This window comes from Capsicum annuum, chromosome 1, assembly GCF_002878395.1.
Source record: "Capsicum annuum cultivar UCD-10X-F1 chromosome 1, UCD10Xv1.1, whole genome shotgun sequence".
Taxonomy (NCBI): Eukaryota; Viridiplantae; Streptophyta; class Magnoliopsida; order Solanales; family Solanaceae; genus Capsicum; species Capsicum annuum.
Genome location: NC_061111.1, coordinates 130,295,406 through 130,316,489, shown reverse-complemented (window position 1 = coordinate 130,316,489; position 21,084 = coordinate 130,295,406). Strand labels below are relative to the sequence as shown.

General features: G+C 33.8%; 1 protein-coding gene across 1 annotated transcript; it reads left to right on the top strand.

Moving 5' to 3' along the window:
- Nucleotides 1-17,032: 17,032 nt before the first annotated feature.
- LOC124898001 (intermediate filament protein ifa-2-like) lies at nt 17,033-20,711 on the top strand. Its single transcript, XM_047411620.1, has 4 exons — nt 17,033-17,260; nt 17,898-18,285; nt 19,617-19,714; nt 20,511-20,711. The coding sequence occupies exons 1-4, from the start codon at nt 17,033-17,035 to the stop codon at nt 20,709-20,711; spliced, it is 915 nt and encodes a 304-aa protein (XP_047267576.1).
- Nucleotides 20,712-21,084: the final 373 nt, after the last annotated feature.

Sequence of the window (21,084 nt, the reverse complement as noted above, 5' to 3'; positions counted from 1 at the left end):
AGTAGTATCTACGCCACATATCAAACTCAACATCCCATGTAGCCTTCTCAATGGGATAATGTCTCTAGTAGTCCTTCACTTAATCAATATGCTTAGAACTCAATTTCCTAGTCTGTATATCTAGGATAGCAATGAGATACTTGTTGAAGGATAAGTAATGATCTAATGCAACAGAATTCCACTGGATCACAAATGTGTCATCTAGACAGTATCTCTTTAATATAGACATAAGAAATTTTGGATGAGTATCTGATAGACATGGATGCAAAGCTAACCTATACTCCATATCTCCAAACATCTCAAGGATCTCAAAAGGGCTAATAAATGTCCAACTAAGTATATATTTCTTCCTAAATTTCATCACTTCTTTCTTGGGTGACACCTTCAACAAAACTTTCTCTCCAAGCATTAATGTTGTATCACAAACTTAACAACTGTTGTAACACCTCTCCCTACTTTGGGAAGACACAAGCCTTTGTGAATCAATCTCACTCAATCCATTGAGTCTATCTATAAGTTGGTGCCCTAAGGCCTAGCCTAAAATGAAAAAACCATCCCACCCCACGGGGGATCTACATATTCATCCATACAAAGCCTCAAAAGGTGTCATCTGAATGCTAGAATGGTAATTGTTGTAGTAGGAAAATTTTTCTAAAGAGAAGAACTGGTCTCAATGACCACCAAAATTCATAACACATGCCCGAAGAAAGTCTACTAATACCTGTATCGAATGGTCTACACTGACTGGATATCTATCTAAAAGTGAAGAATTATACTCATATTAAGCTAAGTACCTAACTCATATTTCATAGAACACAAAAATTTCAAAGTAAGTTGCATAGCTATATTAAAAATAGTGAATATAGGTACACCATACAATCAAACAGCCTATTTAATGAACATCTTGACCAATATATCTATATTATAATTCACCGCTACATGTATGAAATGCATTGATTTGGTCAACTTATCCATAATCACCCAAATAGAATCAAAATTCTCCAATGTCTGTGGTAGGCAAACCATAAAATCCATAGTGATATGCTCCCACTTCCACTCAAGAATGGGTATCCTCTGGATCATACCACTTTGTCAATGATGCCCATACTTCACTTTCAAGTTATTCAAATATTTAGCCATAAACTCCATAAAGTCTTTCTTCTTCCCGTGTCACCAGTAGTATTGGATTAACTTATAGTATATCTTAGTTGCTCCTAGGTGAGTAAAATAAAAATAGTGAGCTTTCTCCAAGGTAGGTCTAATCCAACCACCAATTCTCCACATACAAACATAGACACTAACCCTCAAAACACTCTCAAAATCAAGAAATGTTTCCATTATGTCGCCACTCAACACTACATAAAAAATCACCGCTAATTTTTCATCATTTTATCGCATTTGAATCTACTCCATTAATGAAGATCTAGCCTCAATAATAGTCAACACATACCTAGGTGTCAAATATGAAGCCTAATCAATTGGTTAGCTAGAGACTAAATCTCTAAGGAAAAAGGTCAGTCCTAAGCCAAGATATAAGCCAAACTCCCCAATATTCACCACCTTCTAGATCAAGTAATATGCTACCATATTTCAATACTCCACAATTTCTAGCTAATCTTAACCATTTCTCATATGTTTATTGATCTAAAAATAATTATTTTTAATCATGGATAGGTGTCACGATAATTTTACCTAGTGTGTAAAGTTCTTTCGATATGAAGAATATTCATAGAAAACACTTAAAGAAAAGTTACGTTGAGAACTTATGTTATCAATTAAGTTTTGGTATTCGATCCTACAAGGGTTAGCTTTAAATGGGCATAGAATTTTTAATATATTGATTTTTTCATGACTCGAGGCTGCCACCTAGTCATAACATGGTGCTTAGGGTAACATGTAACCCCAAGCTAACCTATGGTCTAGAATAACACTAAGAATACTAAAGAAGTAAAAAAAATAATGGGCGGAAGCTAAACTAAAATAATCTAGTAATAATGATAAAATAACCAATACTAAATAAGAATGTCAAAAATAGAACTGCCTGACAAACCAAACATGCTGAAATATGACTAATTGTCTATTTGAAAGCCTCAACTCATATGAGTTATTGGGACATGCCCCAACTAACTCCAACTGATTAAAACCAAAAGAATGCTGAAAATAAATACTGATAACAAGTTCTCAAATGATGAAGACTGACCAAACACTACTGCTGAAGGTGGTTTCAAACCGTATTAAGCGCGATCTTGATGTTGAGCATCAAAACTAATAATATAAGAAAAAATAGTAGATGAAAATATGCGATTAGTACTTTGAATATACTTAGTATGTGATATGGGAAAACTAACTTGTATAACATAAACACGAATACATGAAACATGGTAAACTAAATGTAGACTAAGTAAAAATATGTACTGAATCAAGCCCGAATAATGGAATACAAGATCATGGAAAATCTAAAAGCTAAACATAAATGTGGACTGTAGGATCTAAAATTAAATGTCATACGCTAATTTGAGAAAATTGAGGTCTAACTTATAACCCCACTTGGATGGGCGTTCAATACCTTGCCAGGGCTATGAACACCGTCTAGTGTTGATCTACTAAACTGATGTCTTAAGGGACTAAGGTGTCAGTCCTTAACTAGTGAGTGACCCCTTATAACCTAAGGTGGAATTATAGTTTTGGAACTTATCGGCTTTTTCTAAAGGTATCAGGTATAATTGATGGTTGTCCTTCATCTCTGCATTCATTTGGTGCTAAGTACTACTCCCAACTGAAAAACACTAATAATTGATATATAGTTAATATAATAATATTCTAAAAATAACAACACATGCATAATCTGAAGTGCTCCAGAATAAATAAACTAATATATGCATGAAGTTCTAGGTATCGAGTGTTCATAACCCACCAGCTCAAAAAATGACAATGTTAATATGAACACTATGAGAAATTTCACAATTCAAGCCCAAAGCTCAATAATTTATCAATATAAAGTGAATTCATGATTATGAGTATGGGAAGATGCTAATATTTGGGAAAACATGTACTCATGGTTTAATTACAATAATAGACTAAAATTCCAAGAAACTCATACTTGCCATGGAACCCTAAACTTAAAGGGTGACTTAAACTTGAAAGTTGAAGAAATCATTGGGACTAATTAAGTGAAAAGAATCCATTGATGAAATCCCACACACCTGGAAATGAATTTCTTGATGAACTTAGAATTTGTGCTTGAACTTGAGGAACCCTAAGTTGGCTTTTGGAGAAGAATAATTGCCTTTTTTCTTGGTTTCAATTGAATTTATAACTTAATGAAGAATTTAGGGCATTTTCCCCTTAAATTCCAGCTTTGGGAAAGCCTAATCGGCGTATTTTTGGGGGTTAAATACTAGGAAAAGACCAAAAATCCCCTTTTAAAATGTTCAAAAGTGTTTGGGAAATAGTCGTGATGACTCAAGCTCAGTTCGTTGGGTCCGATCATGAGTCGTGACCTGAGGACCTGAGCTTTGGGCCTTTACTATTATGACAACGACTCATTTTCTGATGACTCATTTATTATGACCATGTGTCATTATGAAGGGTCATTGTCAAAGGGCTGATTTTCCTATCCCCTCACTATTGTGACAACGAGTCTTCACTATGCCCCGTTATGTCCTAACAACAAGCCAGTGTCACTGGCAGTTTGACAACGCCTTAGAATGTTTTTTAGTACTTTTTACCATAATATTGGATTAAGGAAAGGCTAGTGGCATTAGAAAGCTAATCCAATTATCTACAGGATGGTGAGTCTAGTGCTTAAAACTTTGGATATTACAATATCTCTCCTTTAGGATCATTCATCCCCAAATAGAACTAGCTAAGCTAAAGTACTAGGGGAAAATCTAAAATTTTGCACTGAACACTTAAGAGTTGAACAATGAGTTGATAATTGAATCAATAACTAATGCATGGACTGAAACAAACTCATGAATGCATGTTATGACATGAAAATAGTTGGATTGCCTTAGATGGAAAGAATTAATTAATTAAGTGAACTATAACCCCAAGTTGGGACTAATTTTGGAGAGAAAAGATTGGGGCACTTAGTTATCATATCTATCTTTACTTCCCAAGTAGCTCCTTCAACTAACTGGTTTCTCCATATAACCTTTACCAAAGAGACCTCTTTATTTCTCAGCCTACAAATCTGATAATCAAGGATCTCAATCGGGACTTCTTCATAAGAGAGAATATCTTTCACACCCACACTATCTAAAGGAACTACTGATGTTGGGTCACCAATGCATTTATTCAACAAAAAAGACATGGAAAATAGGATGCACTATTGCTAAATCTATAGGAAACTCAAACCCTTAGGCTACCTTACCATAATGACTCAAATCTTATAAGGACCAACATAACAGGGAATAAGCTTTCCTTTCTTACTAAAACTATTTACCCCTTTCATGGGAGAAACCTTTAAGTAGATAAAATCACAAATCTTAAGCACAAGCTCCCTTTTCCACACATCTGCCATCTCCTCATGCACTAAATTTATCCTAATCAAAGTAGCTTCACTAACTTTAAGCCAATCAATAGGAGATCTATATCTTTTACCATAAAGTTCATTAAATAGGTCCATTTAAATACTGGAGTGATAGCTATTGATATAAGTAAAAACTCAATCAAAGGCCTACCCTTGAAATCAATCACGCACTCTCTCAACATTTTTTCTAAGTCCTAGATGGTCCTATCTGCCTAACTATCTATTTTTTGGTAAAAAGATGTACTTAGATAAACTTTGGTACCAAGACCCCTCTAAAAAGTCTTCCAAAACTGAAAGGTGAAATGGGTACCTCTATCTTAAAAAATAGTCAAAGGGACTCCATATAGTTTTACCAACTCCCTAAGGTACATTTTAGCATAATCTTCAGCAGAATCTGAAGTGCTAACTAACAAAAAATGGGCTTACTCAGTCATTCAATCCATGGTAACCTAAATAAAATCATGCTATCGACGAGTATGAGGCAACCCTATGATAAAGTCCATATTCACCACTTCCCACTTCCAAATAGGAATACTAAATTCCTAAATCATACCACTAGGTCTCTGGTGCTCAACCTTAACCTACTGGCAATTCGGACACTTAGCCATGAATTTTGCAATATCGTTTTTCATTCCATTCCACCAATAGAGTTCTCATGAATCATGGTACATCTGAGTGGATACTAGGTGAATAGAATATCTAGAACTATGATCCTCTACTAACATTCGCCGCCTCAAGTTGTATATATCAAGAACCTATAATCTGCCCTTACAATGAGGAACACTATCTCCCCTGAGATTAAACCTTAACATTTTAACTCTTGACTTTTTCTTTCAACCTAAGAAAAATAGGCTCACTATCTTGCTTCTCCTTCACCTTTGCTACCAAAGACCATTCTAAACTAAGACATTACTTTTGGTTGAATTAACTAACCAAACTCCCAGCCTGGCAAGCTAATAAACCTCACGAACTAACTCTATTTTTCTCATTCTCAATATGAGCAACACTTCTCATAGACAATCCGCTAAGGGTATTGGCAATAATATTGGACTTACCCAAATGGTACAAGATGCTCATATTATAATCCTCTTATAACTCTAGCCACCTTATCTGATGAAGATTAGATCTTGCTGACTGAACACACACTGAAGACTCTTATGATCAGTGAACATATCAACAAGAACCCCATAAAGTGAATGCCTCCAAATCTTTAAGGAAAACACCAATGCTGCCAACTCAAGATCATGAGTCAGGTAGTTTTTTCCATGTGGCTTGAGTTATCTAGAAGCATATGCTATAAAAATTCCCCACTGTATTAAAACACAACCAATACCAATAGTTGAAGCATCACAATAAACCACAAAACCATTTGAACCTTTTACTAGAGTAAAAACTAGAGCAGAAGTGAGTTGAGTCTTTAATTTCTAAAAACTCTTCTCACAAGAATTGGACCACCAGAATTTGACTTTCTTATAAGTCAGTATAGACATGGGAGAAGCAATAGAGAAATATCCTTCAACAAACTTCCTGTAGTAATCGGCTAAATCTAAAAAAATCCTGATATCTGATGGAGAGATCGGCGTAGGCCAGTTCCTTACAACTTCGATCTTTTGAAGATCAACTTGAATTCCTTCACCAAAAATAATATGGCAAAGGAATGTTATTGATTTCAAATAGAATTCACAATTACTGAACTTAGTGAATAGTTGGTGATCCTTAAGAGTCTGCAAGGCAATCCTCAAATGGTCTGTCTTGAGAATAAACAAGGATGTCACCTATGAAGACTATAATGAACATATCCAAGTACTAATTGAACACCCTATTCATCAAGTCCATAAAATATAAAAAATCATTCAGTAGTCCAAAAGATATAACTACAAATTCAAAATGACCATATCAAGTTCTACTCGTTGTCTTCAGAATGTAACATCCTCTGACTCTAAGCTGATGATAGATAGATCTGAGGTCTATCATAGAAAAATAAATTGCACCCTAAATTTTGTCAAACAAGTCATCAATCCTAAGGATGGGATACTTATTCTTGACTATGACTTTGTTCAATTAACAGTCGATGCATATCCCTAGAAAATCATCTTTCTTGCGTATGAAGAGAACTAGAGCATCCCATGAAGAGACACTAAGCCTAATAAAATCCTTGTATTTGAGATCCTTCAATTTTTCCTTAAGCTTGATTAGATATATTCTATAAGGTGGAATTTAAATACAATAGGTATCGGGAAGGAGATAGATTCAAAAGTCAATTTCCCGCTTAGGAGGAACACCAAGCATATCTTCAGGAAATACTTCTAGAAATTCATTTACTACTATAACTGACTCAAGACTTGAGGTTTCAGACCTTGAGTCCTTAACTCAAAAAAGATGATAGATGCACCCTTTAGAGATCTTTTTTCTTGCCATAAGGAAAGGGATAAACCGACCTATAGGCACTGAGGTACTACCCTTCCACTCTAAGACTGGCTCATTTGGAAAATAAAATTGGAATGCTCTATTTCAACAATCAACTCTGGCATAGAAAGAGTGGATCCAACCCTTGACAATAATATCAGCAAAATTCGTTATGTCTAGCTCTGCAAGATCAACTAAGGTAACTTTATGAGAGACTGTTACTGATAAGTTTTTGTATACTCATATCGTTATGATTGAACTACCGACTGGAGTAGAAACTGAGAAGGGTTCCACAATAGTTTTAGGATTCACACCAAAATCTACTGCTACATAGGGAGTCACAAAGAAAAGTATGGCTTCAGGGTCAAATAATGCATAAACATAAATATAAAAACTTGTAATCTACCAGTGGCCACATCAGGAGAACATTCCTTATCTTATTGAGTTTGAAGGACATAGAACCTACCCTGATGTTTTCCACCAGTTATACTAGATGTGACACCCTAATGAGTTGAGTGACCTATTGAAACTACTGAAGAGTGTGATTGGATTTTATGATGATCATTCCTATGTCTCTGCGCAATTCCTCATTTTTGGCCTAACTTACTACACCCAAAAAAAATATCACTACCTGTCAAATACTCACCCTTGTGGTTCCTACCATATTTTTTCAGACTAGGTTGGTGCGAACATTATTTACACCACCCTGCTTAGAGCCTGGCGCTCTATCTTGAGTATCTTGTCTGAAATTGGGTACTGTAGAACTAGAAGAAGATGGGGCTGGAGCTAAGTATTTCTTTTGGAACTGAGAGTGATTTTCACTATCTAACCTCTACTGAGAGAAATTAAAGCTGCTATTTTTTGCCCTTTTATTCTCTCTTTTCATCCCCTTAATATTCTCCTCTTCAATCTATTGATCATGAAACATCAACCTGGAGATGTCCATCTCCTTAAACTACATGGTCATTCTACACTCCGTGATAACATCCTCAGAAATACCTAACATAAGCTTACCCATCCGAGCCCTAGAGTCAGCAATCATAGTCAAAGCATACCTTGCCAGGTGAGTAAACTTAAGTGAATACTCTTTCACACTCATGTTGTTGTGCTTTAGGTTTATAAAGTTTTTCACCTTGGCTTCCCTCAACTCAAGTGGAAAGAACCTATGTAGAAATACAGCAAGAAACTCATCTCACTCCACCAACCCTGTATCTATACCTCTGTCCTCTTCCACTACTTGAACCATGCGTGATCTACTCCCTATAATTGATAGGCATCCAAATCGTCAATATCATTTGAGATGATGCCCATAATCTCATTGAATCGTCAATCTCATTTGAGATGATGCCCATAATCTCATTGACTTTCTAAATATTGTCCAGGAACTCCTGTGGATCCTCTTTTGGCTTAAACCCAAAGAACATCAGAGGACTCATTCGAGTAAAATCCCAGACTCTAGTAGCTGTTGTATTTACAGTTGAGCAGGCCAGTACAATAGCCCACTAGTTGTTCTAAGTTGTCATTGATTGAGCTAATGTTGTAAAGGAAGCCCTAAAATCTGCATGGATGACCTGTTCATTCAAGTTCTTCTAAAACTGGCAATGGTACTAACTGGTCTCCATTTCTTCTTCTGTTAGTTCTCTTGGGTGGCATTTTCTATAAATGGGTAGAGGATGAGTTAGAATAATAATTTTAATATATTTCACTCTTTATTGCATGACATGAATCATAAAAGAAGTGAAACTTTTCAAAAATATTTCATAGCCTCTCACTCATAAGTGTGGCGCGCTTTACACCCATGAATGAGACTCTACTTAATATAGCTTTTAGATACCTTAAACTTGCTACTCTGATACCAAGTTTATCATGACACAAGACTACCTCTAGTTATAACATAGTGATTTAAGTCATAAATAACCCTAAGATAACCTATGACCTGTCATAACACTAAGAATATTTTAGAAGTAACAACTACTGGTAGGAAGCTAAACTATAATAATTTAGTAATAATTATAAAAGAATCAATACTGAATAAGAATGTCAAATCTAGAACTGTCTGACAAACCCAACATATAAAATATGACTAATTGTCTGTCTGAAAGCCTCTACTCATATGATTTATTAAGATATGCCCCAACTAAATCCAACTAACTAAAACTAAAGAAAAACTAAAAAGTAAATACTGATAACTACTCCTCGAATAAAGAGGACACACCAAACACTATTGCTGAAGGTGGTGCCAAACCGTACTAAGCACGATCTAGATATTGAGCATCGAAACCTATATTATAAGACAATATAGCATATGAAAGTATGAGATTAGTACTTTGAATATACTGATTAAGTGAGATAGGAAAAATAACTATTATAAGCTAAACATAAATTCATGAAACATGGTAAACTGAATACAGACTAAGTATAAACATATACTGAATCAAGACTAAATAACTAAATGCAAGGTCATGCAAAATTTGAAAGATAAACATAATTGAGAAATATGGAAGCTAGTAATAATCAACATACCCAAATATGAGCAAATTGGGGTCAAACCTATAACTTTAATTGGATGGGTATCCAGTACCTTTCTAAAGGCACGAACACTAGCTAGCATAGATCCACTAAACTAAAGTCCCAAGGGACTAGGGTGTCAGTCTTCAACTGGTGGGTTACCTCTTATAACCTACGATACCACCATAGTTCTTTAACGTAGGGATTTTTACTAAAAGTTTTAGGCCTAACTAATGGGTGAGCCTTCATCCCTGCATTAGCTTGGTACTAAGTATTACTCCCAACTGAAAGATCAATATAATAATATTCTAAAAATCACAACACATGTATAATATGAAGTGATATAGAACATGTAAATTGATGTATGCATGAAGTTCTAGGTATCGAGTATTCATAACCCACCAGCTCTAAATATGACAATATTAAACTGAACATCATAAGAAATTTCACAATTCATGCCCAAAGCTCAACAATTTATTAATATAAAGGAAAATTATGATTATGAGTATGGAAAGATGCTAATATTATGGGAAAATATATAATCATGATTTATTTACAAGAATAGACTAAAATTTTAAGAAAACTCATAATTTGCATGGAACCCTAAACTTAAAGGGTGACTTAAACTTGAAAGTTGAGAAAATTGTTAGAAATCAATGAGTGAAAGGAACCCATTGATGAAATCCCACATACCTGGAGATCAATTTCTTAAATAACTCCATGGAATTTGTAGTTGAAGTTGAGGAACCCTAAGTTGGCTTTTGGAGAAAAAGAATCGACTCTTTTCATGGTGTTAATTAAATTTATGACTTAATGAGTAATTTAGGGAATTTTTACCTTATATACCAATCTTGGGAAAGCCTAAACACTATAGCTTTAGGGGTTAAATAATGGGAAAATACCAAAATTCCCCTTTTAAAATGTTCAAAAAATTTTAGGAAACAGTCGCGATGACTCAGGCTATGACTTGTTGGGTTGGGTCACAAGTTGTGACCTAGAGTCGTGACCTAAGGACCTAAGTCTTGGGCCCTTAATGTTATGAAAATGACTCCTCTTCTAACAACTTATAGTCTGATCATGAGTCATCATGAAGAGTCATTGTCAAGGGGCTAATTATCTTGGCCCCTCACTGTCATGACAACGAGTCTTCAATATGACTCATTGTGTCCTGACAATGAGTCATTGCTAGAGTCATAGTCATTAGCAATTTGATAGTTCCTTAGAACTTTATCCATAATGTTTTACCATAATAAAGAATTAAGGTGAGACTGGTGGAATTGGGAAGCTAATCCGATTATCTATCGGCTAGTAAAGAGCTTAAAACATGGGGTATTTTTATTTTTGGATCTCAATACCTAATAAATGAAAGATATTTGATATCTCATTCCAACTATATAATATTTCCTTAATCTATACCCGAGTGAAAAGTTATGAGCATCTTCATGAGCAAACCAGTGAGGGTTCAGAATAAGAGTGTGACACACCATGTGTGCTCTGCGATAAGAGTGTGGCATGCCCTGTGTTCTATACGATAAGGAAGTACCATTCCTGTAGTCACAGTGACGCTTAAACTCATATTTTTCTGTAGTTTTCTGAGGTAAAACTAGTCATTTACATCCTATATCATCCTATAACTAATAGTAACATGTTTACCCTCATTCCATAATCCAAACACATGATTGCTCTTCTCCTAAATTCTTAAGAGCATCAAATAAGGGTTCCTTCTCCAAAATTTAACCTTATAAGGCTCCAATTCAAGTTTCTCTCAAGAAAGTTCATCGTGTTTAGGTATGTGGGGTTTGAAAAAAGATATCCTTCCATTATTGTGCCTAAAAGTTTAATTTTTACTGGAGTTTTTAAGAAACTAATATCTAGGGTTCATATCCACTTTTAATATGCTTTGAGAGTATGATGTTTTCCCATGAGTTACACTTCATTTAGCATAACATTTCATATTTACTAATCATTTTAGTCACTAAATTGATATCATGAGATGAGCTTCAATATTTTGACATGAGGATTCATAAGTTGATAAATGTACATAATTTTTGACATGATTCAGTCAGTTTACAATTAAAAGTATGAGATTTTATCATAATGTACTCAGCTTACAAAAAATTCAAGTTACAAGTATTATAATATGATTAAATTTTATGTTTTGATCTTATAATCTCAAATAAGACATGAAATTCATAAGTTTAATCATGAGTATGAGTTAAGCAAAACAAGCACAATTGGTTTTCAATTTGATAAACATACTTGCTATTTTAAGGTGAATTTCATAAGTATGAGCTTAGGATTGCGTGTGTGTGTATATATATATATGGGAGTAGTATTTAGCATCGACAGGAAAATGTGGTTTTAGCGCATCCTATTTTCCAGAAACTACTTGCCATCATAGATTTTTTAAGCTTATCCAAATGGGCATGTAGCTTGTCATAATGTACATGTCATATATTATTTAGCTTGTCCTAATGGGCATGTATAGGTGATTACCCCAGTTTAGGTTCTATACCAATGGCAAGGTATGGAACATCCCTCCTCAATATAAGTCAGTTACTGGACTTCATGCTAGCTCACATGATTTATGTTGGTTATAAGAAACTCAAATAGCAAAAGAAGATTTTAGAACCTAAGTGTAATGACTCACAAGCTTTATTCAAATGTTCTTTTAGATTTATGCTTATGTTATATCAACTTTTAGTTTTATTAATGATCAAGGTGGGTATATTTATGCTTAGCATGCATGTTTTTAAGCTTATGATATATATATATATATATATATATATATATATATATATATCATCTTTTTTACTTATTGCATTCATACCTACATACTTAGTATATTCCAAAAGTACTAATCTTATATTTATCTATATAGTTATATTATTTTATAATGTAGGAAATGTTTGTAGCTCACAACATGATGATCAGACAGTTCCAACTTTCAAGCAACATGTGATGCGTTCTCTTTATTCGAGGACTCTAGTTAAGTTGTATATTTAGTAATTTATTTTTATTCAGTTGTATTGATTAGGGATAGTTGGGAGTCATATCTCGGCTACCTATAGTCAGTATTACTTGTTGCTTCATAGATTGTTAATCAAATTTTATTATTCAATTTTATTTTTAGTTTATTTTTATTTAATCCAGTGTTGTATATGTTTTAAACATAATTGTATTTTTCAAGTTCAGTTAATTATATTTCTTCTACTTGTAATTTCTAATTTTATATATTTTATTTAGTTGCTCACAAATTATGCCAGTATCATGGGTTAGCTTAGGATCACTTATGATTTTAAGCACTATGTGACATCCAGTGGATAGTCTCTGGGAGTTACAAATTTGGTATTAGAGCAAAGAGTTCAAGTTTTCTAGGGTGTCTATGAAATCGTGTTTAGTAAAGTCTTACAAAATGGTACGAAGACGCCTGTACTTTTCTTTGAGAGGCTATTGGGTATTTAAGAAATGTTTCTCTTATTTCATACTCTAGATCATGTAGTAAAGTTCTCCTCTTAGAAACTTACATTTATTCGTATGTTACTCTAAATTCCTCTATTTATGCCCCATTCATAAGATAATACGAGTAGTAAATCTCAATTCCTACCGATATGATACTTTCAGATTTAACTATTGGAAACTTCAAAAATTACACTAAGGGATTAAGAGGAGCCATTCAAATTATTTATGTCCAGTTATTCTAAAGTATCCATTATCACTCATGCAAGTCATGCATTTAAGCTAAGGTATGATATGCTCCCATACTTATTCTCAAAATTCTATGACTGATTTACCTCAATGCTATGAGTATAGAAATGTACCATTTATAGAGTTGTTTGAATATTTGAAGGTATAGGCAACATCTTATGAATAAATAGGTTTATAGTATATTATGTGGTCGTAAGAAAGACCACTAAGTACATAAAAGAAGGATGTGTATGTACACTAAAGTTAGATAAGAGGCTTGGTTATACGATATTATTAATTTTGGTGGATTAGTGTTCCCTTGACTTCTATATAGTAGTTCAAGGATGATATAATGTAAGAGAAGTGTAGTGACAAGAAGGGTAGGTATAACAATTGGTTAAAAAATTATAGATGGATCAATGCATATTATTCAGTTTGGATTGAGGTGATATGTCTTTGGGTGATAACTAAGAAGTGGTGAGTGTGGTGTAAATGGACGGTAGAGTATGAGTTATTAGTTAAGGTGAATTAAAGTATGTTTGAAGTAGGAAAAGATTTATAGATGGAAATTTCTTGTTTTAGAAAAGTATAGATTATTAATGAAAGTATTAGGTTTTTAAGGATTGATAATCTAGACTTCCTTTTGTGATTGTAAAAATGAAACTGGCTGATGCTTATAAAGCTATGAATATAATTTAGACTTATGGATGGATAAGTAGTAGTAATGTATGAAAGGAGGATATGCTAGTGGATTATAATAAAATAGACTATAAGATTATAATCAATTATTATAATCATGAGGTTCTAGTTGGCTAGTGTTTCTTGATATGGATTTTGTATATAGCTACCAAGCAAGAATAGTATGTAAAGTTGTGTTGTTAATTATGTCTAATACTAGTACTAAGTTTGAACAGTGGATGATCATTAAGGTAAAAATAATGATTGCTTGGTATAGTGATTCTAGTTATATGAAAGGTGAGCTAGTAGGATTGGAATAATGTATGTAAGGATTTAAGTTCATTCTTTCACAATTAAGTATGATGGTGTAGGTATAATATAGATATGTACCCATGGTAATATGTAATGCATTATTTTTCAGTATTATTAAGTATCGTGTGTGGTTAGATAGTACCGTTGAGTTGCTAAGTATGAAGAAGGCTAGTTATATAGTATATGGTGTTCTTAATAGCTAAGTTAAGGAGTTATGGACAGATGAAGTTGAGTCTTTTGTTATAATTTTAATTCTCATAGTTTAGGGAAAATATAAATTTAGAGGTGTGATATTATCATGCTATGAAGAGAAAGGTAGATTATGTATTTAGAGAGGCAGGTATGTTTACCAAGAAAATTTTAAGTATGTGACGATGATTATTGAATCTAGAGAAAGTTAAGGATGGTATATATGAAAGGAGTGTGCAGGGAGGAAGTTGGTATTTTTTTTCAAATGTAGTTCATCTGGGTGAATTGAGCACTCAAGTGTAGACCATTAGAGTAAAACAATTATGGCCCAATCTTGAGGATATGTAATAGATCCATAGGCTTATAATGTCAACTTTAATATAAGAGCGAGATGATAGAATGAAGAACCAAATCAAGTTTTGTGAATTAGATTATGATGCATGTTAATAAGAGTTATGATAAGATAGCGAGTCATTCTCACTCTAGCATAGTCCTTGAATTTCAGACATTAAGGCACCCTATCAATGTGTCTTTAACTAATGCTTATATACTTTATGCATATTCATGTTCATTATCAACTCCTATTAAAATAAATAATAGTTTTATTATGTGATCCTAGTCATTCCTCATGAATCTATTAGTTCCAATCTTATGTTAACTATATACCCATGTTTTAGAGTATGCCCAGTTGTCAAAACTCATGTACACCCTTAATGACCAGTGAAATTCACATTATTTCATGTATTTTCTTAGTTTAGACCTCTTTAACAAATACATGCCTATGATACTTTATATTTCAGACCTCAATCAAAAGTCAAAGTCATGTATAGTATTTTTTCCTTCTTTAGGTCGTCATGTTCTATAAATTCAGTGAACCTTCTTATGATAAAATAGTGGGGATGAATATGAACCTCCTTATGATAAGATAGTGGTGATGAAAATGGATGAACAATGGTTTAGATAGGAGAGAGTAGATGTTCCTTATTAGGAAAAATTATTGTATGTTAGATTTCTCTAAGGCTATAACTGTGGAGGAAGATCGAGGTAAAGCTTTAAGATATGTCATAGTTAGTTGAGAATTCTTTGTGTGCCTTTTGGGGATGATTCATGAAATTGTTATTGATAGAGGTATCATAGAATATGGAACAAATTCCCAGGTGGTTTGGTTGTATAGAAATTCATATGTAGTTGTAACAATAGGCTTGAATGGCATGCGGGTATATAAGGGGATGAATGCATTATGCTAGTGAATTCCTTATTAGAGCTCAGAGTTTATTATTGAAGTGATAAAGAGTATTATTCTTGATATGAGAACTCTGAAAATACATAGGATATTAAATCACATGGTTTTGAATAATACTATTGGGTTATCTGTAGTACCTAGTGCCTTTGAGTTAGGCTTAAACATGGTAAGAGTATGTAGTTCAACTCAAACTTTGGTAAGAGGATACATCTACTATATCTTTTTTTGATGATGAGCAGCTAACAACAAGGGACCATGTCCCTGAGTCATCATGGAAAAATACAGTTGTCACAAGGTTTGCGCAGTTTTTACTTCTAGCATAAAAAACTGTGAAGGTGAGATATGTACCTTCCAAGGACACTTGGCCCAAGCATATTTCTACCCTAATCATTATTTTACTATAAAAAGAAAATAATGTTTCTCAATGGGTGAGTTATTGCAAGAATAGAACATTGAAGAAAGAGAGAGGCAAAAACTCAACTTTGCAATATTGCTCAAGTTGCTGATTTTTTTATGTACTAAAAGAGTAAGTGTTATTGAGTAGAGTCATGGTCTGTAACTGAATTACTCGCATTATAAGACTAATTCTTTCTTTGCTTTCTTGAGAGTGATTACGTAGAGTTACCTAAGTTCGATATTGGTTAGAGTTAGTTAATATTGGAGTGAGTACTTGGAAGAGTTGTCAATGTAGGATTGAGTAGAGTTATTATAAGAAGGAGGATCCTAGATTTAGGTCCATATTGAGTCTGTAATCAAGAGGTTGATTATAGTGGACTGTTAAGGTGCTTGTAAGGGTAAGTCATGGTTTTTCCTCCTTTGAGCAAGGAGATTTCTACGTTAAAACTTGTGTTTTTTAGTTTTCTGCAAAGTTTTAGTTTTTTTATGCTTAACTATTTGATTGCCTGTGACTAACTCTAAGAAACCAGACCCCTCACTATGTGGTGCAACCCTCCCATATTCTATCAATTGGTATTAGAGCCAAAACACTCTAAAAGGTTCATACCTAGAGTGATTTGGTTAACATAGATTCTCCACTAAATCTAGAATATGGGCAATCTACTACTAAACCACCTAGATTTAATGAGCAGTTCTATAGGTGGTGGAAAACTAGGATGTATGACTTTATTATGGATGAGGACAGTGAGCTGATGGATGTAATACTTGATGGTCCTAATGTGTCTGTTAAATAAGCCAAAGAAGGAGATATAACTAGAATAGTCATTAAAGTCAGGAGAGAATATAAATATGAAGATAGAAGGAATGCTGAGAAGAATTATAAGGCCAAAAAACTACTAATTTATGGTATAAGTCCTGATAAATACAGTAGGATTTCTGCATGTGAAAATGCTAAAGAAATCTGGGATTGTTAGAAGACTACTCATGAAGGAACCACTTATGTGAAGGATTCAAAATTTGACATGCTAACTAATCAATATGAAATCTTCAGCATGAAAGAAGGAGAAACTATCTAAGAGATGCATACAAGATTCATTTCAATCACTAATGAGCTACACTGTTTAGGAGAAGCGATTCCTTTATACAATCAGATGAGAAAGATTCTGGGGGTTGTACCTAAATCCAGGGAATGCAAAGTGGATTCTATTATTGAGGCAAGGAACCTGAAAACTTTCACTATGGATGAGCTTATTGGCAATCTGAAGACAGATGAACTTAAGAAGCAGCAAGGAAAAGAGAAAAAAGAAGTAAAAGGATAAAAATCTCTATCATTGAAGGTTTCCAAGTTATATTCAAGTAAAGAATATACTGATGCTACCTATTTGGCAAAAATAATTGTTAGAGCAATGAAGAAAAGTCATTAGTTTCAAATAAGAGGAAGCAGCAGCAAGAAAGGAGGCTCTATTGAAGTTTGTCACAAATGTGGAAGGCCTAAGAATTTTATCAAGGACTATACAATGCACAAAATATATTATCAAGAATATCTCAATACTAGAGGTATCAAAAGTATGGGCAGGGACCAGGTCCTTATAAAATTAAGTAGAAAAGTTGCAGTTGATTATGCAGTAAGGCAGGCCCTAGCAGTGTAGGGAGATTCCTCTAGTGAATCTGATAAGGCTGAAGATGTGTCCATGATAGCTATAGAGGAATGTGAAATTACCTATGATTCCTTTTTTTCTCTCATGGCAAACACTGAAGATGAAGAAAAAAATGAGGTAACACTCCCTGACATTAGAGAAAACTTAGAAAACTACTCTACTAGAAAGATAAAAAAGTCTTGCTAATGTATTAATTGATTCTATGTGTGAACTGACTATTGAGAAAAATGCTCTAGAAGAGAAGGTAGAGAATTAAGAGCTTGAACTAATTTCCTTAACTCTCTAGATATCTAAAACTGAGGAACAGGTTACTAAGTTGAAATCTAAAAATCAGAGTCTAGTGAATCAACTAGAGAAAGTAGGTAATGCTAATGATAAAGGAAAGGAAAATGCTATAGAAAATAAAGTAGAAGATCAGAAGCTTGAATTAATTACTTTAACTCTCCAGATATCTGAAACTGAGAAACAAGTTGCTAAGTTAAAATCTTCAAATCGAAGTATGGTGAGCCAATTGGAGAAAATAGATACTTTAAATAGTAAAAGAAAGAAGGAAGCTTCAAAGCTTCAAATTGAGCATGAAGAAATATTGGGGGATTCTCAAAAGGATCTCATGACTGCACTTCATAAGAATGATAAATTAGAAAGGGACCTGATCCGTCTGACAGAAGAACTTAGTAAATCATTATAATAGACCACATCCTCACTGATCCTTTCTAATTTAACTAGTCAAGGTATCAGAAATGGTAAGGGCCTTGTGTATTAGTACAAACTCATTAACCTAATCCTCAAGGTTATGTTGTTCAATATGTTTGAAATAAAGTCCAAAAACTCCTATACATTCATTGTGGAAGAGATAGGCACATAAAGGATAATTGTCAAAGATGGATCAAGCTAGGATAAATGGTGCTAGATATGTCCAGTAGGAGAATTCCTATCCTAAGGGTTTCAAACCCTTGAAGAATATGAAGAAGCTCTCACTACCTAGAAGAGCCAAGAAATATTTGATTACACCCCTGTCCTCCACTGAGAACTCAAACTTAAGTGGGTTCAAAAATCTAAAAATAATTTTGTTTGTAGGTGGGAGAAAGGGAGTACAGTTAGAACTATCTTCTTGATAAGTAATTGTTCAAAGCTATAACTAGAAGGTCTAATTATATTCTCTCTCTCAATACATAATTATATTCTCTCTCTCAATATACTTCAAGGTGGAAGTATCTTATGTGTAAAAGGTAAAAAAGATCAAGAAAAGTTGTATGTGTGGGTTATACCTAAACAAGTTAAGTATACAAATTTTTCATCAAATGAACTTTGTGTGTTGAAGAGAATGTGTATATAGTTCTTTATGAGTAAGGAAATATGATAAATCAAGGTAATGATGAATATCTAACATTAAAGAACTCATTCCTATTCAAAGGGAAGATATTGATTAAGATGATGGTCAAGGACAGCTTTGATATAGAGGGGAGTGATGATAGTGATGGTGATCCAAGATCTCGGTCACAAACATCAGATGAAGTAGAAGAACCTTAAGAAGTATCAGTCAAGATTTCACAGGGACGTGGTCCCAGTGGAATTCATCTCATAAGGTCAAAATAGAAGCACGTATCTTCTCACCCCCTGGACATTCAAACTTCATATTTAAAGATAGAAGTGCAAAGAAGAGCTCAAGTCAGATATCATGGATTTCTAAGTATTCTTGTCCTAATGTATGCCTAAAAATGTGAAATTATTCTAAATGATACTGATTATTTCAATGCAATGAAGAATGAAGTTTGGTAATTTAAGGAGGTTTAAGTCTTGGATTTGATCCCCGGAACTATTTTCAGGAAAAAAGTTTAGTATAAAATGGTATCCTGAAATAAACAAGTTGAGGATGTGATTGATCAAATTAACCTAAACTACTAAATTAATCAGTTTCTCTTCCTAAATTTGGCTATGATCAAGAGACAGGTATCCTTTGTAAGGTAAGTACATATTGGTCTAACTCAGTACTATACCTTTGCAGGTATACACCCATGGGAACAGCTTTGGAAGAAGACAGATGTGTTGCACAAAATTAATGATTATCTCAAGAAAGAGAGGGACCTGGTACTATCTCTCAAGGTTAGTATAAAAATAATACGCTTTAAATAATCATGAAATTCTATTTAAAAGGCCATGCGACATGTCGTATCTGAACAAAAGTCGTCAATTTATAAGCAATGTTAAGAGTCTCCCAATTAAAGTCAGATGCGTCATTTCAAAAGGGGTACTTTTAATGACATCGGTCACCTCACTTAAATCATCAAACCAAATTTATCTCCTTCTATTCTCTTCAAAAAAAATTAACTAAATTCATCTTTTCAATTGCCCGTCTTCTTTGAATTAAACTAATCGTTTACTTTTTTTCTCAGAAAATCTTAAAATGGGGAACATTCCCTCTTTCTCAACCCCTGCAAAAGATCCTGAAGTTGATTAAGCTTTAGAAAATAAATTAAAAAAAATCCCAAATTCAACCTTCTGATCTCTTAACACCCAAAACATTATAAGACTTCTCTTTAAGTCCTCAACAAAAACCAATGTCAACTATTCCTACTGAGCCTTCTCCGGAAAATCTATAACCTTTAACTGAGTCTGTCTATTTAAAACATCCTCAACTAACAAAATTTCTGTTGAATCAACCTTGATAGAGGATCCAAATCAAGAGTTTGGTTAACCTATAGAAGAATAAACCCCTCAATTAGTAAGTCCTCTTTCCTCAAAAGAACTTAAATTATCCCAAGACTATGAAATACCCATTTCTTCTGAAGAACTAGAAAATACTAAACTCTCAAAAACCCCTCAAGTACCTGGTTCCCCTACTTCTTCTGAGTCAAACCCTATTTTTTCTCAATTGTGTAATAAAAAAATACCTATTAAGAGGTCTGATCTTTCCAGCAGTGTAGAAATGGTAGCTGAGAATTTGATTCTACTTGCATATGATTCCAAGGAAAGCTCAGTTAGTGCTAAAGAGCAAATAGTTGGCAAGAAGGATGATGTAACTATGGGTGGAGAGACTTTTCTACCTCTAAATGAGGGTGATGATGATGAACCACCTTTGAGATGGCCTGTGAAAAAATAAAGAGACAATAAAGGCAAGGAAAAAGTGATTGACTCTGGTGTAAAAGTTGCCAGATCCTGTTCTACTATGGGATTTGAAAAAAAGTTGTTAGTTGATGGCATGAAGTCTAGAATGTCTTTTACAACCAAGAGAAGAAGACTCAAAAAGGTTGTTGTAGTGAAGGAGAAGAATGTTGAAATTGTAGGGTTTATATAGGATGAGAACATTGATCCTGATATTGTTGTGGCAACAAAGAAAAGAAGATAAGAAATTCATGTGTTATGAAGGACCAGGTCCTTTCTTTCAAAGTCTGGTAGTCCGGTAGGAATAAATCAAAAATATATTGCTATGAAAAAAAAAGAGTCTTTGAGGGACCTGGTCCCATAAAGGGAAA